The sequence below is a fragment of the Cheilinus undulatus genome, linkage group 2 (assembly GCF_018320785.1).
Source record: "Cheilinus undulatus linkage group 2, ASM1832078v1, whole genome shotgun sequence".
Taxonomy (NCBI): Eukaryota; Metazoa; Chordata; class Actinopteri; order Labriformes; family Labridae; genus Cheilinus; species Cheilinus undulatus.
The window spans coordinates 17,261,689-17,288,808 of NC_054866.1; the positions used below are offsets into that span (position 1 = coordinate 17,261,689).

Consider the following 27,120-nt stretch of genomic DNA (forward strand, 5'->3'; position numbering starts at 1 on the left):
AGGGTTGACTCCTTTGATCCACAAATGGCTTTTTATTTAGTGATATAGTAAGTAATATCTATCAGCCAATGTGGATCATGATTAGTATGAGTGCAAAAATTCAATTAATCTAATTAATCTGTTTAATTCTAAAAACAGAAATGATTTTTCATCCCTCAGATAAACATTATGTACTCTTACTTACAGCCTAGAAGTAGGACATGTAGGAATTTGTAATAAAGATTAATAAAATAAGACATATAGATGAGAAATAAAACATTAAGTACAAAAAGTGAGGTGTGGAAGAGGCAAAAATGTATTCATCCACAGATCACTTCAATATTCAAACAGTAGATAGTGAAAGTGTTTGTATAAAGAAAAGTTATTTTGTTTATACATTAAAAATGTGTCTTTTAGTGCAGCTTTACATAATCAGCTCTAATTGGACACTTTTGAAACATCCTGTAAAATCTGAGTATAACTAAATAACATAAATAAATAACTCCTAAATAACAATATTTTGTATGCCTAGAAGTTAAAAAGAAGTTAAAAAAGACTTTTAAAAAATCTCACTTTATTTTTCAATGATTCGTGCATGAAAGGGTTAATAGAGTCATCACCCAAAAGAGATTTTGTTCTGACCCACAGATCATCAAAGTATGGCACTTTTTTTATAACTTATGTAAAAGTTGCATGGAAATATATAAAAGCAGCTTGATACAAAATAAACAAGGAAAGAAGAATGTAATAGAAAATGACACGTCTCAATAACTTATTTTGTTTTTTCATAAAACCCTGTTTTTACATCTGCTCCACTATGTCGAGTAGCCGTATGACTTGGTTCTTGTTTTCTGTTTCTGTGCTGAACACAACATGCCGTTGGCCACATTTTTTTAGTATCTCCTGCAGATGCTCCCCATTCTCCTCTATGTATTTTTCCATTGTCATCCCTCTCAGCTCCTCTCCAAAGGTGAACAGCACAACAGTGCGTCTCCAAACATTGTCCCCCAAAGTGCCAATGAACTTCTCCACGGCTCTCCTGTCCTTCTCTGTGAACACGTCCACAGGTAAAACCAGCAGGAACGTCACTTTGCTCCCTTCAGGACACAGAGAAGTGCTCAGATTCATCTCCACCTCAACCTCCTCTGCATTGGCCAGACCAAACAGACTCCACCCAGGTGTGTCCACTACTGTCACTGCTCGCCCTGAAACCATCCCCTGGCTGACAGAGCACCTGGTGGTCCTTCGATAGGGATACACCTGGAACTCCTCTGTGTCTAGGATGATGTTACCTGCCGAGCTCTTCCCTGACTTCCTCCTACCGAGCAGGATGAAGGCAAGGGCTCGCCCAGAACGGCCCACTGCAATCACAAAAAGCATGGGTTCAAATCTAAGCATTTTCGTAAATCACTTTTTAGGGTCTAATTGCATTAACCAAGGCCTTACATAGTCTTACGGTCTTCGAGTCAATGAAGAGTTCATTAAGAACTGACAGTGCCCTGGGAGGACAGTGGGAAGGAAAACACTTGTGCGCTTTGTTCTACTCAGAGACTGATCAGAGAGGAAAGAGTATCTATCTGTAGAAGTGGGATGTAGGGGATTTATTGCATGATCAACTGTCTCCTTACTTGGAGAATTAAAAATGCAAAGACAGAGTTTGCTAATGATGGTCAGAGAGATGTCAGATGAGGCGGTTACAACAAGTCAGTAGATTTGGATGAGGAAAATTAGTGCCAGTTCAGGGCCAAAGTATAGTTGAAATCCAGTTCATTCCTTCTCTCATCTCAGATGATGAAAATGAGGGATTAGAGGGAGGTAGGGTATACAGCCTAATGTGTTCTAGCCCAAAAAGATTTTTTCCCCTGCCTGTTCCCTTTTCACAGCTTGTCTTCTCTCTTGCCTGATGGAAATGTGGGATTTGTAGAATAGTACAGTAGAGTAATTGAGCATATAACCAAATTCAGCACGGGGAGCTCTGGCCCAAACAGGCTTCTCTTCCTGGTTTTGCCTTCTATCTTCCATTCTCACAGCTTCTCTACACTTTTCTTTATCTTTTCCAATGAAAATGGGGGACTAGGGAAAGGAAGTGACTACACCCTAGCCTGATGGGTTTATGCTCTTGCCCAAACAGGCTTCTCCCCCTGACTTTGCGTTCCCTAACCCTAACCCTCACAACTTTTCTTCTGATTACAGCATAGCCCAGCAGGGGGAACTCTAGCACAATCATGCTTCTCACCCTGGCCTTGCCCAGCCTTTTCTCTTAGTCATAGCCTTTCTTCCCTCATCTCTTACTTTTCTTATGAAATAGGGGAACAGGTAACCTGACATGCCAGATGGATTTTTTCCACACATCCATCTGGTAAACCTCCCATAAAGAGCATTTGGGAAAGGGCAGAGCCTTTGAAAAAAAACTCGGAGGATGATTGAATGAACGTTCTGTAGGTCACATCTTTACGGGTCAATCAGAGAAACAAAACACGCAACGTACCCGCTACCGGGGTGTAAACTCCATAGAGAACTGCATAACATGAACCATGGTGACTATACACGTCAGTACAAGACTTTTGTCATTTTTGAAAAAAAACATACAAACTCAATACTGTTGTTTTTTCTTTGAACAAGGAAATGTTGTCATGTTCTGTTAAAATTTAGCAGAATCCGCTCTAATCTCTTCCACCATAATTGCACCGGCCTCTTGTTGCTGCTTGCTTATGTCACTAGTGAGAAACACGGAAACAGGCATATCCATCTGCTTTTCAAGGTTAGGGAATAGGGGGAAGTAGTGAATACAGCCTAACCTGCTAGAGTTATGCTCTAGCCTTTTTCCCCACATCTTTGTTTCTTCTGTTGTTTTGGCACTAAGAATAGTTGTTTGCTTGCGTTATAGTTTTTCAGCCTTTCTGCTGAAGCATGTGATGGTACAAAGTAGCTCTGCAGGTGGGTGTTATGGGCACTGAGAGCCAGCATGAAGGCTAGTATGGTTGCTTTTGCATATAAAAACAAGATGGTAATGGTAAAAATCCATCAAATCTGTTTTAAAAGGCAGTGGATTTAATGAATTTTAATGAATTCAATTTATGTTTGAATCTCACATCTGCTTTTGAATTGGGACCAAATTGTGAAATATAATAGGATTTACCTGACATCACCCGCTGCCTTTGTCCCAGCATGCCATCATGTACATCATGCATCTCTGTCATTTCCACTTCTTCTCGTCTGTTCTGCCAGCTCCTCTCCTCCTCCATGCTCAATTCTTGTCTTAGCCTGGTGTACAGCATGTTCTTAACCTCTGTGGAAAGCTGGTTAGTCTCCATCATCTTTTGGATCTTCCCAAAGAGCTCAGTGACCTGAGTCTGTGGCGCACTGGGCTGGTTGGTCATAACCTGGTACCTGTTCCCACAACGCTCCAGCAGCCACTGGAGAGTCGGACCTTGGCGTTGTATGTGCTCCTCGATAGACATGACTTCTGCAACAAAACAACCCCACTGACTGTGTTAAACAACAACAGGTGAAGACAAGAATGATTTGAGTAAAACCATGAGCTTAATACCCATTTCAGCATGCTGTATGATGTTCTGAGGTCTAGATCAGTATTTTTGAAGTGATGTTGTACAGGTACCTGTTGGCATATTAGCTACAGGAGATGTCAGACAGTTTGGCCCCCTATAAGGAGAGACCAGCAGAAGTGCAGGTACAGAAGCTAAGCTACATGGTGATTTTTATACCACATGATCTTGCTGCAGCCTTATGCTACAGTCATAAAAAGTCTGTATTAATCTACACTCAGAACCCCATCAAGCAAATCCTCTCAAGCTCCTTCAGAGGGTTCAAGTCAAGTGCATACTCTAGGACATTCACTAAGCCACTCCTGTGTTGTCTTGGCTGTGTGTTTAGGGTCAGTGTCATGTTGGAAGGTGAACCTCCTGCCCATTCTGAGGTCCTGAGCACTACGCAACAAGTTTACTCTGTAATTGCTCTGTTCAACTTCCCCTCAATCCTGATCAGTCTCCCAGTCCCTGCTGAAAAACATCCCCACAGCATGATGCTGCCACCACCATAGGTGTTGGACAGGTGACGAGCAGTGCCAGATTTCATCTAGACATAAGGTTTAGAATCATGCCAAACAGTTCAATTTTGCTTTTATCAGACCAGAGAATCTTGTTTCTCACAGTCTCAGAGTCCTCCTGGTGCTTTTTGCAAATTCCAAGCTGACTTAGTTTTTTTTTGCACTGAGGTGAGGCTTCCATCTAGTCATTCTGCCATTAACTCAGATCAGTGGAGGGCTGTGGTGATGGTTGTCCTTCTGGAACTTTGTCCCATCTCCACACAGGATCTCTGGAGCTTCATCAGAGTGATCTTCAGGCTCCTGGTCAACTCTCTTCCCCTGATTGTTGAGGTTGGCCAGACGACCAGCTCTTGGAAGAGTTCCTTTGACCTCATGGCTTGGTTTTTGCTCTGATATGCATTGTCGTGCATTGAGTCCTTTTCTAGAAAGTTATGTGCCTTTCCAGATCATGTCCAATCAATTTAATTTACCACAGGTGGACTCCAAAGTATAGAAACCTCTCAGCAATGATCAAGGAAAATGGGAGGAACCTGAGCTAAATTTCAAGTGTTGTTGCAAAGGATCAGAAAACATAAATTTGAAAAAAAAAAAAATATATATATATATATATAGAATTCTGTTTTTACATTGTCATGATTGGGGTACTGAGTGTAGATTAATGAAAATACAAATGAATTTAAACAATTGCCTCATCAGGCTGCAACATAACAAAGCTTAAATAAATGAAGGGGGTCTGAATACTTCTGTACATCTTCTTCCACCTTCAGTTCACCTATCCTTAGTAGAACCAAATCTAGATCATTCTTATTCAGATGAAACTTTTGAACGACTAGGCACAGATTGTTGTGCTCTGTTTACCTGTAGTGAGAAGGGGTGGTTGTGTACCAGTGGTAGAGGTGGCTGTCTCTAAACAGGTTAGGGTTTGATTGCTAGCTCATGTATGCACATGAAGTGTTGTGTGGTAAGACACTGAACACCAGTAATGCAGTATAAAAGCACTTTGAGTAGTCAGAGGACTAGTGCTATACAAGCTCAAGTCTTAGTTACCATTAAAACCTGGACTCATAAACAGTGAGATTTGAGACATTAGTAAATTGATATTACTTTACCTAATTTGTCCCCATGTGTGAAGAGGACCATAGCCCGAGACCAAATAGTGGTTTGGAGCAGACTTAGCTGGGCCTCCATGGCTTTCAACTCCTTCTGGCCAAGGATGGAGGTGATGGGCAGCACCAGCAGGATGGCATGGGGCTCTGGCTGACAGAGAGTGAGACCTCTGTAGAGCTCTTTGGACACGCTGTCAGGAGTTGGGGTGTGGGAGGACCATCCAGGGGTGTCCACAACTGTCACCTGGAAGATCAAGTTAAAGTGAGGGAAGATCAAGAAGCTCCTTCAGGGATGAGAAATGAAGCAAATGCTCCAGTGCCAAAGGCCAACAATTGTAGTTCCTTAGGTGGCCACTAGAGGCTAGATCCAAAAGTGAGTCAATCCCTATAAACCCTCTTAACAAAATGCCAAGTACATACTGCTACAGCAAAATAAACATCTTTTCAACCTGCATAGAAATCAGAGTCCCTCATTTCACTGTTTATAATAACTGATTAAGGAGACTGTAATTTAAGTAAATGGATGCATTATTAACTCTTTGCAGGCTGATCTGACATCCAGCATTTCCAGCGTTGCAATAAACATGTTGTGTCCATTACTGCTGCTCTGTCATGGCTGTAATAATAACATATGAACCATTACATTTATAAAGATTAAGGATTTCTTTGACTTTGTATACTGTTGGAAATATTTGCAGGTATTGTGAGTACTAAATTAGTCTTTTTTTAATTGCTGTGTACATTTCAGTGCTTATCTTTTCTATTTTATTTGTAATGTATATCTTAGTAATAGTACACAGATAGTTTTGTTTCTTAACATACAGGCTTCTTGGACTTTAATTTCACAAATATTACAGTAAAACTGTTAAAATGAGTGTTTGGTTAGTCATACGCTAACCAATGTGACAGTGTATGTCTGAAGTCTAGAGCTCTGTCTTGAATCTTTAGCATAAATAGAATGAAAGCCCACAGCTTAGGCTTCATCCACTCATCACTAAACATTGTCTGAATAAAACTGTCAGACTTTGGCTTCATAAAGGCAGTCTAAAGCCAATAAGAGGCTTCAAAATGACTACATCCTTGTGTGATACAGACAAAGGTGGAAGTATGAGTTCAAATGATATTAACTTGTATGTTTACCTGTTTTCCAAAAATGTTGTCATTCTCTCTGGAGCTTCGAATCGTGTTCTTGTGAAAGGCCAGTCTCCTCAGGATGGTGTTTCCTGCTGAACTCTTCCCACTTTGTTTCTCTCCCAGTAACAGCAGTGACAGGTTTATCTCTGGACCTAGCAAACATGATATAATCTCCTATAAATAATCACTTAAAGACTTCGGTGCCTTTGAAAGCTTTAGGTAACTCACCATTTGAGGCTGCCATGTAAACGCTCCTGCTTCTCCTTCACAGTGAGAATGCGTTCCTAACAGAGAGGGTAAACTCTCTTAAAAGCATTTCCTCCTCTGTGAATCCACTTCTGCATTTACTTGCAGCAAATAATAAATGGCAAATATTCAATCCACAAAGCTCTCCTCATGACAATGCCTGGCCCTGGCAACGTGATTATCAGTTTCAAAGTTCACACTAGAGGAGTTCCTGAGAAGTGGCTATGGGGAAACAATGACTCAGACCAGACATTTATAAGGTTAGCTGATAAAACTGTGACGACAGAAACACAACAGCAGGATCTTATGAAATCAGATAGAGTAGTTAAATCCTTGTTCATCTAGAATGTGTTTTTTTAAAACTATTGAGTAGGACGGCTGTAACTTTGATTTAAGAATAATTGCAATTATTCTGATCCAGCAGAGTTGGAATAACTGGGAGAAGATATAAGAAATCTTTTAACCTTGTGTGATAAAACAACTTTTTTTGTGATGAAGTAATTACCTTAGACCATGAACTAGAATAGTATTAATTTATAGTACCATTATGTAGTAATAAGAAGACCAGGGCACTGGGCCATACCCACCTATGACTGTCCTAGTCCAGTGGGCTCACCCCAAATGGTAATATTACAAAAATAAAAGCTCAATAAGTAATAATGGCTATTAAGGTTTAAAGTTGAAGCTTGTATAAGCCATGCCCCTGATAATGCATAAGTTTTACCCATCTTTAAACCAAAATGAACAATTAAAGAAAAACATTTATCCCTGGACAGTGTGTGCACATGTGCACATAGTAAGTTGACCAAAGTCAAATTTCATCTTTTGAATTGGTTTATGTACATGTTTTATTTCTACTACAAAAATTGACATTTAACATGAAGTGCATATATGTCACTTTCGGTAGCTACTTCTGCAACCAGCCTCAGTGGAGCACTGGAAAAATTGCAGGTCTTTGTACTTCTGCAACACCAGAAGAACATAATCACTGTACAATCACCTGAAGACATAAGATTACTTTCTTTTTTCCAATTAACTTAGACGAAGTCTTTTATTCATACATGAAGGGTCCCATCCATGGAGTCTGCCATCTTTGATTTTTGCATTCTTCATGTTTCTATGGTACTGTAGAAGGGATAAAATAACTGTAATCTTTTTTTTTTTATTCCACTGGATGCCACAGTTATCATCAGAGGTGAGCATCACAATCTAGAATCTGACTATTAGATGTTGCTAATATTCCCAAATAAGCCTATACACACTGTATCTTTAAGGTTTGGTCAGTAATGACTTTCTACCATGGTCTTGGGGAATACTCGATTCTGACTGGCTCTGGAAGCTCCACTGGTGTCTAATAACTTCTGATAAATGGACACCTATGGAACTTCTCAAGTCAAAAAACCTTTACACTGTTCCAAATTAATGCGCCACAGCCGTAAGATGAGAAAAGTAACCATGGTAACATGAAGCAGCCATTCTTTCTGAAGACACCAAATTGCTAACTAAATTAAACAATGTGCAAATTCATATTTTCATTTAATGTTTTTGGTGAATACGAAAACTCAAAGAGGAGTACCCTCTGAACATCACATGATGGCGTTGTAACACATGAGCTTCAAGAAGCACAGGACTTCTTGCCAGGCTCACCTCAGGTGAGTGTCGCAAAAAAACTCACTTCCCCCTCTTCTTACTTCTATAAATCATTGTCAGTGGGTTAATGCCCTTCGAGTTGTCCAATTATCTGGGGTTAATAGACTTCACCGAGGCAACCGTCCGACACACAGTCCAGGCCTCTACGTCCAGTCGTCATCGTCAGTATTTGTTTTAGTTATAGTTTTTCCTTTAAAAGACTAAAAACTGTTTGTCAGTCTATGAATATCAGTGTTAAATCACTTTAAATAGCACAAGTAAATAATCACATGGTGTATTTCAGTCATCTTTACTTTGGGATACTTGTTGAATCACTCTGTTGGAGATTTTTATTCTGCTCTGTTGAGCAAAGTAAAAGCACTTTATTAACTAAAGAATGATTTTTGTGCTCCTTTCATTAGGCTATGCTGCCATTTGTAGGTGGTCTCAGTATACTAAAAGCTACTGTAAGAAGACTGACCAACCACAAGACCAGCTGCTGTAGTAAAACATAAAATATGGTTGGTTGGACAGCTGATTGGCATCACAAATATGTGATTGAAGCATAAATTATGTGCACAGATTTGTAAACCGAGAGTAGAGATTTTGACACCTGTGGGCTTTGAAGCTTCCCAATCAAATGTGCTCCTCCTCTCTTTTCCCCTTGCTGCACTTGTTACAGTCACAGTGAATCATAAAAACCACACTGACTCAAAGAATAAACCACTGTTTTAACTTTTAATTCATATATATATTTATATACTCATGTGTTTGACTGCCACTGCTAAAAAGTGTGACTCATCACATTATCACCTGTAAGCATAAATAATAACTCTTTTTCTCTCTTGAAACGTGGGAAATAAACCGACTGAAAACAGTTATGGGTCAATTTTCAGCACCATTGAATAGTACATTCTCTATATTGCATCAGGATATAAAAATATACAGATATAGTGTGTTATTTGTCTTTAAAACATTCTTTCGTGTTGTTCAATGGCATGAAACAAGAGAGAAAGTAAAGACCCCATGCTGACAATGAGATTTGATACCATTTTTTCATTGTTAGTCCTTTGAAGATCTGCACTGGACGGTTCATTCATCCATTCACAGCACTTTGAAAACATCAGTAGCAGCCACACTTGGGAGAAACAAATTAAATAAAACACGTTTGAGGTGTCGTCCTCTGAATCACGTGACGCTCACAGTGCCACCAGCCTCCCGACCACTTGTAGAAAAAGAAGAAGAGTGAAAGACGTCGACGAAGACGTGGGAGTGTTGCAGTGCGAGCAGGCCGGTGGGCTGTCAGCTCCTCGAGACCCTTAGCAGTCAGTGTGATGATGATGTGATAAACAAAACATAAACATAAAAACAACGTAAATCCAAAGCAGAAAAAAAATTAACGCATCATGTCAGTTTAAATAGTTCGAGGCAAACAAGAAGATCGAAGGAAAACAAAGCGAAGGCGCGGTCGGGGTGAGAGTTCGGTTTGCAGTGCATAGAGAGGGATTTCTGAGATGGAGATTCACCTGTCAGCTGTCGTATGAGATTATTGCCCTGTGTCAGCCTCACTCACTTGCACACAACACGCACACAGAAAACACACACACACCTCCACGCAAAACGAGCAGGACAGGAGAGTAAAGACGGAGACGGAGAGCAGGGCTGGTTCATCAGGTTCCTGTGGTTTCCAGAAAATCCAGGCTGGTGGGTGTGTGTGCCTTTATGTGTTTTTGTGTTTGTGATACGAGTCCAAATACAAATCCACAGCAGGCCTGTCATCACCAACAAGAGCATCTTTATATCATTTTGTCCGTCATCAGAGCACGGACCGCCGTCCTCCGGGTAGCTTCTCATCCAGCTCGTAGAAGAGGACATAGCCGTCGCTGCTGCACACATGGGAGGAGGACATCGGTGTTACCCTGGAAAACAAGACACTGTAAGTGAGAAACAAAAAAAGACACTCATAACCCAAAACATTCCTTTGCTAAAACCTAAATTAAAACATTTTTGAGAGAGATGGAGTGATTATTTGATTTTAACTTTTAAAAGCAAAAATATTCTACATCCTTCTTCAGTCCCTATTATTTAATCCACAGACTAAGCAGACGTAGCGGAAAGCTCATTAAGTAAAAAGTGAATAAGGTTCCTTTAACCTGCATTCTTTCTTATGGCCACCAGGAGGAGATCATTCGTTGCAAAAAGATGTCCGATTGTGTGAGACTTGAGGGAAAAAAAAAGGCTGTACTTCTCCCTGGATTTATGACCTAAATCAGTGGTGGACAACTGGCCACCCAGGGACCACAAATGGCCCTCCATCTCACTCAGTGCGACCCACAAGTCAAATTCAAATACCATTAAGTTATAAATATGGAAACAACATTATAATATCCGCCATGAAAATATGACTAATGAAAACATTTCTATAATTATCTATGATTTTTTTATATATATAATAGGTTATTTGCCAGAAATTAGAGGTACAATTGGCTGTACGTATTGCTGTAAAGAACTTTTTATGCATCCTTAATTGCAGAAGAAGGAAGATATAGTATAATAAACTAAAATTATCATTATTAGTTTCACGTTGAATGCATTCAAAAGTAGATTACATTGGATCAAGTTCTTGGATTAAGCCGATTAAATTAGATACTACTGTTTGCATCTGAGTTAAAAACAAAAAACAAAAAACATTATTTTCTTCTGTTTGTAAATCATATGTAGTTCTTGTTTAAGTGAGAGAATACTGTGATTTATGAATATTTGGCCCTCTAGCAGTGAGAAAAAAATTCATATGCCCCCCTAAGTAACTAAGTTGCCCAGCCATGGTCTAAATCAACATTTTCTTAATGACTTTACGGTCTAAATAGATATCTCTAATGTCCTGCAAAATATACTTGGATCAATGCAATGGTGGCAGGAGATTGTTTACATGGTCCTCTTTAAACTGACCTAAAATAAAACCATAATAACAAGACATACACATCATTTTAATACAATTTGAACTCAGTTCAATTATTATTTACCCCGAATAACATTAAGCTCAGATTCTAGGGATATGTAGCAGAGAAAACCTTACAAACAGAAAGACAGATTCACCGTTGGACTCTCCCTTTTAGACTTTTTAATATTAAAAATTATGACAACAAAAGTAAATGTATTCCATTGTTTCTTTTCACGAGAAGTTAGGGACAAAATAAACATTTCAGGATGTTTAATTTGTTTCCATTGTGTGCTTGATGAGTATAGACATCTTTCTTACAAAGAAACTTTGTATCTTTGTAATGACATAAAACATGTTAGTTTAAGTTCTCAGTCAAAATTATTAAAATTATCAGAAGTTAGCTGCAACACAACATAAACACCATTATTCATATCTAAAAATTGTTTTGCAAAACTGAATTTTCAATGTAACTTAAATTGTAACATATTTTTGTGGTACTTTTGTGCTTGACAGTGAGGGATTTTTATACTTGCATTAAATGCCTACCAAGTTTTAATGATTACTGGACTCTAACATATATTTAGTGTGTATCTTTTTTCCATCTTGATGTTAACTGCTCTGAACATCAGATCAGTGATGAGGATGATGATGAGAATATTTACCTGGAGTCATTGAATGTGTACCATTCTCCCGAGGTGGGGTTGCGACAGTAGGCCGTGTAGTGACCTCCCGTGGTGGTGCCTGAGTGGTTGGACACTGCATACAGGTTGTACACTGCATTTACTACAACCAAACAGAAACACAGACAACATTAGAGCCTACACTCAGTCATCTTTAATAACACAGAGAGTTCACAACTCAAATGAATTTCAATTCTAATATAAAATATTTGTGTGATGGGTGTTCAGGAGTTCTTTCTAAGAGGATTACTGGTGTGTCTAAATGCATACAGCATAAGTTCAGGAAAAATTCAGATTTATGAGGAAAAACAGGAAAATGATTTTTACTCCTGCCTGATTCACAGAATGATTGTGTGGCTTTTGAGTCGGCTATACCTTTGCAATTAAACAAAATGAAAAACTAATTTTCAAAGCACATGCAAGAGTGACTGTATCCCTCATAGTACTGCAGAGCAAACAGGATCCATGTGCTGGTGCTGCTCCTGTGCATTTAAATCAGAAATTATGCAGTCGTTTGGGGAGAATCATCCTCTTTCAATGCAAATCTGCCACATAGTGTAAGTTACTGGATCTGAGCCTGTGATAAAGTAAAATGCTTTAATACTATTTGAAAAACTTTCATCACTTTCCAAAGGTTTGCCAGCTTCAACCCATCAAACATGCTCTAATCATGTGGGCTCAATCACAAGAGTAACCATAAGGATGAGCACTTACTGCTGCTTTGAGATGCAAACTCCCGCAGGTCCAAATCTGTCACAGGGAAGTTCACAAAGGTAGACAGTTTTCCTGTTCGCTGTCCCTCAGAGAAGCGTTTTAGGTCTGAGCAGGAGGGGAAGTCAAGGAGTAATTCATCTATGTGAGGCTCTCAGTACATTCAGCATAAAATGTCAAATATATATATATATATATATATATATATATATATATATATATATATATATATATATATATATATATATATATATATATAGTGCTTAACAAATTTATTAGACCATCAGTTACTTATAGTTTGTTAGTAACAGGCTGAAGTTGTACTATGTAATTTACATGGTCCCTATCAAATAAATGTAATAGATAAATAAAAATCTACTCTTCTGCTGAATCCTTAGCTGCAGGATTATTGATATGTCAAACATCACTCATAGTTACGGGAACTGATGTCAATATAAAAGGATACGCAGCACTAAGATCTTTGGGAACTTCTGTATTGTGAACTTCTTTGCACAAACCCTCCGGACTTCACACCTGGAGCACATCTGTGGAGAACAGACAAAATTTGTTCAGAGGTTACTTGCAAAACATTACTTTATACAGCTGACCTTCAGGGCCACCACAGGATTCTATAGGCTCTTACTGGCTTCTCGTCTCCATCCAGGATGTCTTCTTTGGTGAAGAGCCGCATGCAGTCCATCAGACTCACTTCGCAGTAGCCTGCCTGCACACAAACACAGATGCATTTAGGTTAGCATGCATAACAGCGACCACACAAAGATGATCATCAACACTTCAACATTTCAGGTCACAGACCTGTGCTCCTCTGCTCCAGCTTATACTGTATCTGTTGATGTGTTAGGTAAAAATGCTTCATCTGTGTTTTTTTTTCTAACCTTGGCGATGGGTAGAGAGAGATCCCAGAACGGGTCGAAGACAGTGGAGCAGAAACCACAGTGCCTGCAGGTCAGAGAGCTCTTCAGCTGCCCCACAAACAGGTCTGAGACAGAGAAATGAAAAACTTTAATTAAACATGAAGGCCATCACACCATGTACAGTCTAGACAAGTTTCATACCGAATATAAAAATCACTTTCAATGAAGCTCCATTAAAAAGTTAGGCTTGATTTATTTGATTAAAGGATTGAGCAATCAAATTCTTAAAACATATTTTTATTGACCCTGACAGTCTCCACTTACCGACAATCTTGCTGTCTTCTCTCTCCAGATACTTGCTCCACATCTTTCTCCCCTTCTCTTCATCCCTGAATGTGGAGAACCTGTGAGACTTTAGACTGTTAGGGTACCAGACAGACAAGACAGACAAGGACAATCTGACGGCAAAAGTCAGCCATTTGACCGACTGAACTGACTGATTAACCCTCTTGGATTTGCAAAGTAGAAAAAAAAACACTGGACTCAACATTTTACAGAAAAAAGATGAAACTCTAAAAAATGTCAACTACATTGCTCATTGATAATTCTTCTTATTTTTTATTCATTAACATGTTCCATTATGTATTTACAAGATCTTTTCACACCAGTAGCAGTGTTTAAGTGTGATAATGTATAGTGAGCAGGGTGATATAGCTACAACTGTAAGTGCTATGTTAAAGGGAATAAAAAAGAAGAGTCTTGATGTGTTTTTTTTTGCAGAAGTTTGTATTGACAAAAATACTGAAGTACTTGAGTGCATCTACGATGAGATATTCTTTTTTATCTTCATGAGCCCTATTACTGTACCAACAAGAAGGGTGAGCTAGTAATAGTTGAATCTGACTGTTAGATGTTGCCAATATTCCCAATTTTACATACTGCACCTTTAATATTAACTTATCACAACAGGTGATACACGTATGGTTGAGGACTGTTGATTAAAAAATTAATGGAGTGCAAAATAACAGCATCAGCTTAAGTAATGCTATTATGCTATATAGATGCTACAAACAACAGCTAAGATCCAAATTTAACATAAGACATTAAACCGTTTTCTTTTAGTCATTCACTGTCTTTCTCTGTCTCTCTAATCACCTGCAGGTGCCCTTGCACCTAAAGGTGTCTAATGCTAACTAAATGCATGAGCTCAGGGGAGAGCAAGGGGAGACTGATTACCAGTTTCCTGATCGTGGACAATGATCTAACAGGTTAACTCTGGTTAACAGCATACATAAAGGCATTGCCACCTGCACCACACTTCTTCTTGTGCATGAATTTTAAAAAACAAAAATGCACAGCATCTTATCTATACAGCATCTTAACATTTTCAGTCTACAATGTCAGTAAATTACAGACTTCACATATCCAGTGTGAAGCCACACACCAAACACAGACATAAAGGGGTAATTTGCAAACCATTAGAGGTCCCAGGGTAATTCTAATCTCCTGTGATTACAGCTTTAGTAGCTTTTAGTCTGGCTTCATTTCCTTCATCTCAGGGGTCTTTGAGAAGGGATATTTTAACTTCTTAAAAATCTCGAGCAGGTCATTCTTTATTTTTGCTGATTAATGTGCATTGATTAAAAATAATTTATCACCCCCCCATCTTATCAGTTTACTCTCTCATTTTCAACTAACTTTTGCCGTGCAGACATGAGTTAGTACAGACAATCACACAAACACAAACACTGACTGAGAGGCAGGTTACTCACGGCAGGTGGTCAAAGTCCTCTGCTGTGCCTCTCGGCCTGACAGTGACCCTGTTGACCTCGTTGTGAAGACCGTCCAGGAGGAATCGTAAGAACTCCTGAGCATCCTGTTGGCTGTAGGGCACAGAGACACTCAGAATCAGAAATACTCACCAATATTCTGGTATTATTGACTTAATGCTCCTATAATCCTGTTTTTTAATAAGATGACAGCCAGGCTAAGATGAATGCCAGCTCACAGATGCCTGAAACACAGAGCCTACCTGTATCTGACGAATCTGGGCGCATATCTCTGGATCTGAGTTCTGAATTCAGACGGGCTGACCGCCTCGCTGCTGGACGACGTCCACATGGTCTGAATCAGCTTGGCAAATTCTACCACAACAACAAAAAAATTCAGTTACTCACACATTAAGACATCAGATGCAGTCACTTTAAAATGTCCTCCAGATACTAGACCAAAAATCTGTAACAACATTAAAAACAAACATCTAAGCATTTTAATGACCATAAAAGGAAAGAGAGAAAAAAGTAAACACATTCCCCCAGTGTCTTACATAACACAAATTTAAAGAAATCTAATTAATGTAAAACTTTACTGTAGCCAATGCTTTATATGATGGTAATGTCCTTAAACATTTCCTTTATTTGTGTTGTGTTTAGGACCTACTAGTATATAAAAGATGGCTTGATTGGCAAATCTTTGTCCACACAACTTTCCATTTCTTTTTGTTTTGCCAAGAAGCTGACAAATCTGTTTCTCTTCTGCTGTTTTTCTGCCACCACTATGAATGTGCAACTGCTGTGACATAACCGTGATGTCTACTCCAAACTGGTCTATTGATACCTTTTGATACCATGGAAACAAAAAAGGCCTAGAAACACGAAACTGGGATAATTCTAGTTTTTAATTAATTAGAAAAAAATGCAGGTAAACTCCAGCACACAGTCTAAATTACATAAATACACTAGAAACGTGCAGATAAAGCTGGGATTTGATAGCGGCAGCTTTTGGTTAAAATATGATGTTTGCTGAAGCTCTGGTTCTTACTGAAGATACTATTAATCATGAAGATAACTGATTTTTTTTTTAAACTTGTGGTTTTAGAATGTATCAAAGTTGTGAACATTTTTGTTTGGACAATTAGAGAAAAATGACTGGACACTAACATGAGGTGCCTGAATCTTCATGTGAAATGTGCTGTCTTAAAAATCTCCCTTTCCATTCACTTCCATTATATGAGGCCATTTGTTTTTTCATGTCTTCTTCTGTATAATGTTTACTCTAAAATAATGATGCTCAAAGTTATATACATTTCCATGTTAACAGAGTAAACATTCTTAGTATCTCATGAGGCTTATAAAAGACAGGCTCATCTTCCTCATGTATGCTCTCTAATGTGCAGTCTCATCCAGAAGTAAAGAGGGACTGAGAGTGTGTTGCTGTGTGTGCTTTTGGACTCCAGAGGGCCTGAGCGTCCCGTCTCTCACCTTGCATGAGGGCTGTGTTGGTGCGGCTGTTGTTGTTAAGGTCTCTGCGGTGCGAGTTGTGCAGGCAGTAGTCTCGCAGGCTTTGTGTGTTGCTGAGACACTGCAGGATACTGTTCATGAAACACTGCAAGAAGAAAAAAACAAAATAGTTTGATGAGATCAAACACACAAAATCAATCTGTAGACTTTCAGTCTTGGAGATTCCTTTCTGTAAAGTAAATAGAGCAGTGGTTCTCAACCTTGGGTTGGGACCCTCTTGGGGCACACTAAGAGGGGGTCTCCAGATTCCCTAAAAAAAAAAAAAAACTAAGAATATTTTCTTAATTCCACTGTTGCCACTTTACACCAGTGTTGCCAAATTTTAACCAGTTTTTATCATTTTTTCTCACAAATTTTAACCCCTTTTTGCCATTTAACACTTACTTTTGCCATTTTGAGCCCACCACTTTTTTTCTACCTGTTCTTGCCACTTCTAAACCAATTCTTGCCACATAAGCCAAATGTTGCCTATGTTGACCCATTATTGTCACTGTTAACCCCATTTTACCACTTTTTATGCCCAATGTTTCCCATTTTAACCACATTTCTCTACCTGATATACCCATTTTTGCCAGTTTGACAACTTCTGCTAATATCTGCCTATTTTTTCTTTCTCAGTTAGCACTATTTTTGCCAGTTTATATCGATTTTTCTTACCAATTCACCAGATTTCCACCCATTTTTGCCAATTTAAAGAATTTTCAGCCAATTTTTAATTCCCTCTTCCCACTATTTATGCCAATTGTTTGCCACTATAACCCATTTTTGCATTTTTTGGCTATTTTTTTTGCCATTCTTATATAATTTTTGGCATTCCTAACCCATTTCTGCTACTTTGAAGATCCAATTTTACCACCTTTTCCACGATTTTTTGCAATTATTAACCCAGTTTTAACCCATTTCTTTTTTTCTTTTTTTTTTAACAAAATAGACTTACATTTTTAAGGAGGCTATATTCTACACAAATGATTTTAAAGAGATTTCTTTCATTGATAAGAGTGTTTACTTTTTCAGGTTAAATATAAAATATGAATGTCACAGCTTAACTTTACAATAGACCATGATTTTGTTGAGCTCCATGGGCCCCCAGTTTGGCTGGGCCCCAGAGAGCTCTCCCATTTATCCCCCCTTATGAGCGGCCTTGTCTCCAGATGACTATTCTTGAATGTACATGGCTGTGCTCAACCACCTTCAGGTACAGTAGGGGTCCTTGTCTCTAGCACCCTTATTTTGGGGTTCACCAGCTGAAAAGGTTGAGAACCCCTGGAATAGAGACACATTTACACTGCAAACCACGATATTAAATTGTGTATTTGTTTAATATCTGATCAATATATCTGGGTTTCTTAGACGAAGGTATTACATCTCATTTAAGACATCCCATTGATAGAAACAAAAATCAATTATTTATTTTGTTAGAATAAGATATTTATCTGGACATGATGATTGTGGCTTATAAGTAAAATGTGATATTTAAACCAGGATTTAGACAGGTACACCAATAATTATTTGTGTACTTTGTGGTGTTTGTAAAAAGTAAAAAATGTCTACAAATGAAAAAAGCAAATTTTATTTGTTGTGTCTTGAATCAGATGTTTTACCTATTTTAGATGCAGACATTTTATTATAAACCACTTGAACCAAACCTGTTTGCCCGACTGGCAGATGTTTTTACTTGTAAGAAGCAATGCAAGCCTAATTTTTTTACACTATTATATTGAAATCAGATATTCATCTGGACTTGCAAAGTAAATGTGTGTATAGTACAAAGAGATATTTTTAAACTGTTAGTGGACAAATACTTGGTAGGATTTGAGTTTTAGTGGTGTATAGCCCATCATTTCATCGCAGCAGCTGTGTACAAGCTCACAAGCTGCCTGGTCTATATGTAATTTCTAATTTAGGTCACCATAACATGTAACTACATTTAGGGTTTTGCATCTGCTGACATTGCTCCACAAAGGCAGATGTTATATCTCACATATTAGGTGTAAAATCTTTTAAAATCCCGAGGTGTGTAGGAATGCACCATACTAGATTTTGGCTGATATCTGATATGCTGATGAGCTGATATTCCCAACCTCATTTTAGCTGATACTGATGTGTAAACAGCTTTTGTTTTATTGTGAAGAACAATAAGCCTCTGCTGTACTAGAACACATCTATTCCTCATATTGTGAGTTTATTTTTGAGACAGACATAAAACAAGACCTAATAAATGATAGATGTGTTCTTTTCCAAATATAGACATTAAGTAATAAAGAATTGAGAGCCATTTCTTTGAATTACATACACATTAGATGTAAATGTATTTTTAACAGCAAAAGTAAAACCAAGCTACATGAGCCTTTTTGAGAGCTACAAGCAGCACTGGAATGACTCGCAGATAGACAGTGAGAAAAAAGGGTGGCACCCTGAGACATTCCTGAGAAAGAACTTGAAATAACACATTAACCTAACATTCTTCTCAAATGTGAAAAACATATGTAGCTAGCTGTCGTTGGAGCTAAAACTTCAGCCCTCGGAGCAGACTTTAAAGTAAAAGCAATGGCAATGAATAGACGACTTCAGCTTCAGGTCTGTTAGCTCTGCTTAAAGCCCCGCAAACTTTATGTTTCACTTTATAAGGTGAAGTATTATGGAACATTTGTACAGAAATTTTCATATCTTCCAATACAGATAAAATGCTGATAATATCAAGCACACTATAAGCTGAATATCTTCTATGACGAGGAGGAGCAGAGGGTTTTAGTAGCTGTTCAGTGTCAGCAGTGTGATCTCTGTGATGGATTACATCCCTCAGAAATGTATGATTACTGATTTGAACTCATAGCTTTAGTTGAAGATTTCACTGCTCAATGTCAAGATTATTTATGTCAGCTGTAGATTCAGGGTGCAAGCTTTAGTCACCACCTATCCTTGAAGCACTTTATGTTAATGTTTATTTTGAAAACACTTGTTGGTTGCTGTTTATGGAGTGACATCAGTTACAAGACTTATATTCAGCTGTAAGCACATTCAGACAATAGGCAGCACTGAATGAATAACACTGATTGGTCAAATGAATGCAAAATTTAATTCCTGAGACAATATTTTGGTTATTTTGGATGTTACGCTCTACCACTTAAAATGAATTTAATGTCCCCCTTGTGTAGCCAAACAATGACACAACTAAAGCAACAACTCAACTAGTTTCAGGGTTTAGTATGAACTTTATACCCAAACTTAGGATACAGCTCATAGAACTAGAGTAAAAGATCTACTGGTGTGAATAAAGAGAAAAAAGAAGTATCCCTCTCATGTAGACATGTTATCAAAGACAGTGCTGTGTATACTCTGCTCCCATCACGTGTCCACATGAGACACGTGCAATCTAGTAAGATCAAACCAGTCTGAGAGAGAGAGAGAGAGAGAGACCAAGTCCACCATGGTCCACAGTTCAGAGCTCTCTGATTAGGTTACTTTACACACAACACGCAGACATCAACACACACGTTTATTTTAGGAGCTGTCCTCCTGCCTGTTGCCTGGTAGACAGTTACACTTTTGTGTGGACTCAACAAATTGCTTTCAGTGTAAACCTAAATGGATAGTATGACTTAAATGTGGCCTTCTTCCTCCACTTAAAGAGTTAAATATATCTAATAACATTCTTTATAAAGAGCAGGAGAAGACCAAAATCTGTATGGAGTTACAGAATAAACATTGCATGGATTTTATTTGTTGTATTAGCATGGACATTTACCCTTAGGTTGGAAAGATCAAATGCCTTTTTATGTTGTGTCACTATTATTAAGGTTTAAAAATCCTATAATCAATGACCATGCGTTAGTTTTTATTTGAATGTATTTATAGCAGTTCTTTGTGTTTCCTTTTGTAATTTACCCTCCTGTTCCTTTATCCCTTGTGTGTATTTTTGCTGTATACTTCCCTTTTTTAAGAGTCTTCTCTTATTCATTCTCTTGCTCTTTCCCCTGTAATTTATTTTTCTTTATCAGAGAGTTAAATGTGTTTTGGTTAATGATAGGGGTGTTATATCATAAGCACAGCTCCCCCAGCTGATCAGCACTGCACAGACTCTGAGCTTTTCTCCTGAGCTTTTAGCAGGTGATTTTGGAAAAAACAGAAAGCAGCACTTACAGTGTTTCCAAGGTTCTTTAATCCCACCAGGCCTTGAGCACTCTTTGAATTCTGAAAGAAAAAAGGGAAAATATTAGGATAATGATCAAAGATTTAAAACAAATATAGAAACTTCATTAATCCCAAACACGTAAGTCAAAAAAGCACAGACAGGACCTTGAGACACATAGAAACAGATGTAAAAGAGTGACAGGGTGCACAGAACTCAGGAACTGAACTATCTCTTCTCCTACAAACAGTCCCTATTACTTTAGTCCTTATCTGGTCTTGGCCTCTGGTTTCTAACCCAAGTCCGTACTGGCTGACCCATAGCTGCCCCCTTACTTCATTGATATAATAGATAGCCCAGTGTGGACAGTATATTTTCATATTGAATAAACTGTCCTTTGACTGCGTTCTGAGTACTTTTGTCAGGGATTCCCACGACACTTTTTTCAGACCCAGTTCAAGTGCTTACATTTGGGCACTCACAAACACAGAGTACTGTTATGATGGAGGATATGACTTCATAACATTTTTACATTTCTTCAAATGAAAACCATGAATTCAGTTTCAAGCAACACACAAAACTAACTACACAGACTTTTGAATCCATCTCTCTGTGATCTTATGCACAGACATGAGTTGAATATGGAATCACAGGCTTGAACATGCATAAAAATACACCATCCCTTTAAAGTTACCATCTGGGATATTATTCCGTTACTGCAAAGAGCATTAATGAAAATTATATGACATAAATTTAAGGTCAAAATGCCCATCTTTGTTTTACAGTGTGCTCCATTTTTGTCATCCTTTTAAAAGAAACTTAGCTTAAGTTAAAGCAGGTTGACTGTTTCATTTCCATGCATCCTTTCATTTATCAACATGTCTGGCTTCCCCTGCTGACTGTTATCTGCCAATATGGGCATCTACTCACAGAGGTTGTAAACCAAACCCCTTCTGCCATGACCTCTCAATCCAGTCATCCTCCTGCTGTCATATTTCAAAATCTGTTCTTGTCCCCTGCACAGTCTGTCAATTCAGAGTGACCGTTTACTCCTCCAACCCTCCTCCACCCCAGCCACCTCTGTTACATCTCATTTGTATCTTGGTCCAGGTCCCTAGAAGTACATCTCAACTTGCATCCCTTCATTGCCACCTCCAAGCCATCTCATCAGCGTCAGGGTCAGAAGTCCAAGTCTAATCTAATCCTACATCCATCCACCGCCACCATCACTTCCTAGTCTCCATAAGGGGGTATCCTATCCTACTATCGGCCTCTCTATCCCTTTAAATACACAAGGGCATCACAATGGAGTCTCTTTGGAAAAGATATTTTACATTTCCTAACTTGTAAAATTAATAATTGCTCACTTGTATTAAGCCTTTCCTGATTGAAATGTCCCAATATCACATTACTGCAGACATGGCTCCTCCCTACCTGCTCAATAATGAGAGCCTAACTTTATGCTGTAATGACTTGTCAGTGCCGTAACTGTTATATATTAAGAGTCCAACCAGCCTTGATATTGACCTGTTACTGGTATCTGTATAGCTGGTCTGTATGCCGGTATCTGGTATCTGTAAAGCTTACCCTTTACATAAACAGAAATACAATTTATATGTTTTTCTGTCTATTGGGTGGGAGAATTAGTTGAAACATTTGATAGACAATTAAATGTCCGTAGTATGAACCCCAAGATATGATCCTCCCACACCAGTCTGGTGTGTCCAGGAATGATAGACAGGAGATTTATTTTCTCAGCGAGCATTATCAGCAGAGAGGAACTTGTTTTTGTTTTTGCTCACTGTCACTTCTTCTCTCTGTAATTGGTCCCAGATGGCAGAGATCTGATCAACAACAGGAGATAACATTGAGTCGCTGCACCTTTAGGAGTTTCTATGCAGCAGCTTTAAATGCTGTTCATTCTCTAGGCAACAGACCACCAAACGGACATTTTAAGCTGAGTGCAACACAACAGATGGCACAGCATATTATCATGATTTCAAAATTCTTATAAAGGTACAAATGTTGTGCAGAACTTATGTCATCGCTTTGCTGTGGTTGAATTTCATTACATAAGTTGAACGGTTATATAATTGAGTAGCTGGAGGAAGAGTTAACAAAGAACACAGGGGCGGATAAGAAATGCACTCCTGCCCTCCACTGAGAAGCAGAGGCAGCAGACAATTACACTCAAGAAAACGCATTTATTATTTTAATATTATTATTGCTGCTCTAAAATGCAAGAGCATTTAAGCTGGTGTAATGTGTAAGTTACTATAGTAAGGGAAAATACAATAAACTAAGAACTAAGAATACTAAGAATAAACTAAGAACTTGCTTTAATTCACATATAGCCTAAATAAAAGTAGCTTTACTGTTTTTAAGCAGAGACTAACAGAGGGGTAACTTGAGCCTATATTTCTACCGGTCACTTGATCTCACTGTTGGTTGAAATATAATGCACCAACCTGACCCTCTGGTACCCTCACCTGTGGGGAAGCTGGAGCTGTTTAATGGAAATTTAGAGATATAATGACTTGAAATAAAAATTAAAAAACAACCTCAAAAAGCTCTATAACACACTTGAATAGCTGTTGGTTTATTTATTTAGAACTTCAAATTATTTTCAAAAACCAACATAACTGTCAGTACCAGCAAATCAGAACTAAGATATTTTTCTTTTTAAATTCTATCTGTATATCTGAATGCTTTTGCGTGTGTTGTGTTGAGGGCCTGGGCCTTTTCATCTTTTCATTCATACTGTACTTTTTCTATTCTTACTTTGTCCATTTCAAACAAACAAACACCAATTTACACAATACTAAATTGGTAAGCATATTTATGTTTAAAAACCTTAATACAATTAATGTAATTACCGTAATGATAACTGCACAGCTAAACCTGTGTAGTCTGAAACCTTGATTTAAGATAGGAGACCGCTTCAAAGTGCTCGTTTATTACTGCCGTACATTTAGAAAAATGCAGGAGTGCATGTACAGAATGACTCACAGAAAACCAGTGATCCCAGTTAATTCTATGGCATGTGCACTTTTTTGGAGGAATTACCGTTTAGTTTATTTCTGTGTAAGTAAGGCTGGCCACACACTAGACAATTTTCAAATCTTAGACAATAGACATAAGAGAAAAATCAAACAATTTTTCATCTTATAATCCTCTAAACACACACACTAAACTCAGCTGGACTTTGAATCCCCACAGACCACACACAAGCCTACAACCTCGTGTGATCACGTGACTTTAAAAGGAAAACAAACATTGATGTCTATCAATACCCTCTGCCTGTCCCTCCACAATAAGCTGTCCTGGCATGTGTTACAGAAAAAAAACATAAAACAAGGAAAAAATCAGGATGAAATCCTGACTGGAGGATGGTAGAGTTGTGTTAATGTTTGTGTGCCGTGAAAGTGTAGTCAGTAGGTATTGCATCAGAGACGTTACAACCTAGAACCATAACTATTAAACATGTTTGATATTTACAATTTAAAGTTCAAGAAGCTACAGTGAGGTTTTGGGCAGCAAAATAATCATGCTGACACCACACACTTGAGGATCATTCAGACAAATAATCGTTTGTGAGCAAGATACAGCCCTGTGGTCTTTAGGGAAGGCAAATCTGGACTCAAATAAAGCTTAAAATCTTGTAGTGTGAGGCCAGCCTAACCCAGAAAAAAATACAGCAGATGGATTTGCCAGAATCCAGCTTTGTTCATGGTTATACCTTCTACTAAAATAGGGTATTTTTATTTCCATTATTTACTAATAACAGCTTTTACTCAAAAGAAGAAAGTAGCCTTTGATAAATTAAGGGTTATGACATTACGTAAACTGTAAAAAAAAAAAAAACAACTTCCTACAAATATATATGGCTGATGGGAATAAAAAACAAGGGACAGAAGTCAAATGTTTGACATCATAAGGCTTGTATTATATCTGATTTTCCACTGAGCTGTCAGCAAGTTTTTCTTAAAGTGACATGAGTCATTCAAAGGTGCAGTGGTGTAGTTATTTTCTTCACTGTGAGAGCTTAACTATGGCATGCTTAAAGGGACAAAATAGCTTACTATTAATGCTATTTCAGATAAATTAATGTATTTATTTTGGACCTGAATTGCATTAATGCCTTTACACTGACAACCCTGACTGCATTAGATAATACATACATTTTCTGTAAACATGCAGTGTTTTCTCACTTGCAAATTTAATAAACACCCAGTCAGATTACAGTAGATAAGCAACCAGAATTCGTGCCTTTTAAGTGCTTCTTTTAAACAAGCTTTTAGGATTTATTTTGGATCCAGCAGGGACATGTAGCAAACTAAGGTGTTGTATAAAATGTGATGGACAGCTGATAGACATAGAAACTGACAGACAGCTACTAAGCACCCATCTATTAGTTTATTTATCACTCTTCATATTGCATGACTGAACAATGTAATCAAAAGATGCTTCTTATTTTCCAATCCTGGAGGTGTGCTGTTAGCTTTCAGGAGGTTCCCCTGGACTGCAGCATGTCTTCAGAGTTTCTGAGCACTGACAGAGGAAAAGCTTTTTACTGTTACATAAATAACCTCTGCTATCTGGCTCTTATTCAGGGGGAAATAATCTACAGTTTAATTAACTCCGGCTTATCTAAATCCTCACTTCTGTGAATTTCTCTGTGAATAGAGCTCTTGATTAGCTGTGCTCTTAAATCATAAACACACACACTTCTGTTGCCTAATACAGTGATGATGACTGTGCACTGTGTGTACTGTGTCCCCAGTGACAGGATGCAGGACAAAAATCCTCTCTTGTCACTTCAAATGTCATTTAATCTCACACACTGCTGGAATGTGTACGTCTGACTTTGCTGCACTCTGCTGAGTAATGCCACAGCCGATCCCAAAAATAGCAGCTTTGCTTTCAATAACGCCTGCTTGTCCGCCCGCAATTGGCTGATCCTTCAGTCCAACCTGGCAGACGTCACCGCATCGAAACAACGTACCCGCTCTGTCTCCGTAGCAACGCTATTCTTATTTTTCGCAGTATGGGGAAAGCTAGAGGACATGGTGACACGGCAGTGACAGGGCTGAGAGTGGAGTGTGTGACTCAGTGTGAGGAGAGGATGACTAAGAGATGATAACAGACAATTTGTCTTCTGATGTTTAAACTCAACAGGAAAAAAAAGGTTCATTTAGATTTTATCTGAAGAATGCGCTCCTGATTGAAGACATTATGGTACTAAGCCCCCTACTAAAACTAATACTGATGACTAATTTTTGGGTAGAGCTACTTTTACAAACTTTTGAGGAAAATCTCCAACAACAAACTCATCTTGATTCTGCATTGTATAATAATCTCTAGTTACAGATTCTACATAAAATAAAGAATCTGTACTTGGATATCTTCATTTTAGTAAAGTATTGTTTTGGTTTCCATTTGTGCTATGTTTGTCAGTCTAAGTGGCATTGACCAGTCACATATCAACACTCTTTGGTGTATGAGGGACTGATAGTCCATGTGGACAGCAAAAGCAGGTTGTGATCCACTTTAAAGGTACCCTGTCTTTCATTAGAGGTAATCTCACAACAGTTTAATTGCCTCCAAAAACATTTATCTGCCACAAGTGCAGCTAACAATCTGTTCTGGATGAAACATTTAAACCTGAGTCACAGATCTACTGGATGCTGTTTTAGAAAACCTTATTGAGCGCTTAGATTTGCCAAATTTCTGTGATATATCAGAAATTAGCAGTCTGACCAATCAAGAAACAAACATTTTAAAACTTGCTTCACTTCCCTTAAAGACATACACGCTTGACTAAGCTCCTATTTTCTTTTTAACTCTGTAACGTTTCAGCAAACTTGAGACCCATCAAACGCCAGTAAATCTCAATAAAGTCAGACTAACATACCACTACTGTAAATGAAGGTGGCATAAAGCCTCTGTGAAACTTATTATTTACAGATGAACTAAGACTCACCAGAAATGGATGAATGCACACCTGCACTGAACTTAACAAATGAGACTGCCTGTTTTACATAAATGTATGATTTTTCTAGAGATTCATCAGGAATGGGAATTGATAAGATATTATAGATATCAATGCCATTATCGATTCTTCTTATCGATTCAATTCTTTATTGATTCCCTTAGAGAGTCAATGACACACACACTTTAATTACTGGCTATAATACACAGTTTTGATAACAAAGAGTTAAACTCAAAGTGTGGGAGGAGAGAACATGCTAAATTGTATTTTTAGTTGGAAATGTCTCAGTTAAAACAAACTGCCTTCTGGATCGTCAATCTCTGAACTTGAATT

At 38.2% G+C, this 27,120-nt stretch overlaps 2 protein-coding genes across 8 annotated transcripts in view; both read right to left on the reverse strand.

The window, feature by feature from the left end:
* Positions 1-449: 449 nt before the first annotated feature.
* LOC121524768 (GTPase IMAP family member 4-like) lies at positions 450-6,686 on the reverse strand. The gene is made up of 5 exons (XM_041810263.1): positions 6,514-6,686; positions 6,292-6,437; positions 5,155-5,395; positions 3,119-3,445; positions 450-1,340 (listed from the first exon to the last, which is right to left on the reverse strand). The coding sequence occupies exons 1-5, from the start codon at positions 6,527-6,529 to the stop codon at positions 781-783; spliced, it is 1,290 nt and encodes a 429-aa protein (XP_041666197.1). The 5' UTR covers positions 6,530-6,686; the 3' UTR covers positions 450-780.
* A 2,198-nt stretch (positions 6,687-8,884) lies between these two features.
* The window catches only part of usp2a (ubiquitin specific peptidase 2a), a 78,961-nt gene continuing 60,725 nt past the window's right edge, over positions 8,885-27,120 (reverse strand). For all 7 annotated transcript variants that reach the window (XM_041812405.1, XM_041812443.1, XM_041812415.1 and 4 more), the window contains 11 exons: positions 20,807-20,857; positions 16,628-16,751; positions 15,400-15,511; positions 15,140-15,250; positions 13,692-13,756; positions 13,389-13,492; positions 13,136-13,216; positions 12,959-13,037; positions 12,496-12,600; positions 11,764-11,884; positions 8,885-10,079 (listed from right to left, as the gene is read on the reverse strand). In XM_041812405.1, coding sequence (XP_041668339.1) covers positions 9,977-10,079; positions 11,764-11,884; positions 12,496-12,600; positions 12,959-13,037; positions 13,136-13,216; positions 13,389-13,492; positions 13,692-13,756; positions 15,140-15,250; positions 15,400-15,511; positions 16,628-16,751; positions 20,807-20,857 — 1,056 coding nt within the window. In that variant the 3' untranslated portion in view covers positions 8,885-9,976. The remainder of the gene's footprint in view (positions 10,080-11,763; positions 11,885-12,495; positions 12,601-12,958; positions 13,038-13,135; positions 13,217-13,388; positions 13,493-13,691; positions 13,757-15,139; positions 15,251-15,399; positions 15,512-16,627; positions 16,752-20,806; positions 20,858-27,120) is intronic.

Bases quoted from the DNA above. Each gene is read 5' to 3' on its own strand.
- LOC121524768 (XM_041810263.1), bottom strand. The intron at 3,446-5,154 runs GTAAAGTAATAT...GTTTTGTTGCAG, and splicing joins CACACATGGGGACAAATTAG to AAGTCATGTCTATCGAGGAG. The intron at 1,341-3,118 runs GTAAATCCTATT...TTGTGATTGCAG, and splicing joins AAGGCAGCGGGTGATGTCAG to TGGGCCGTTCTGGGCGAGCC.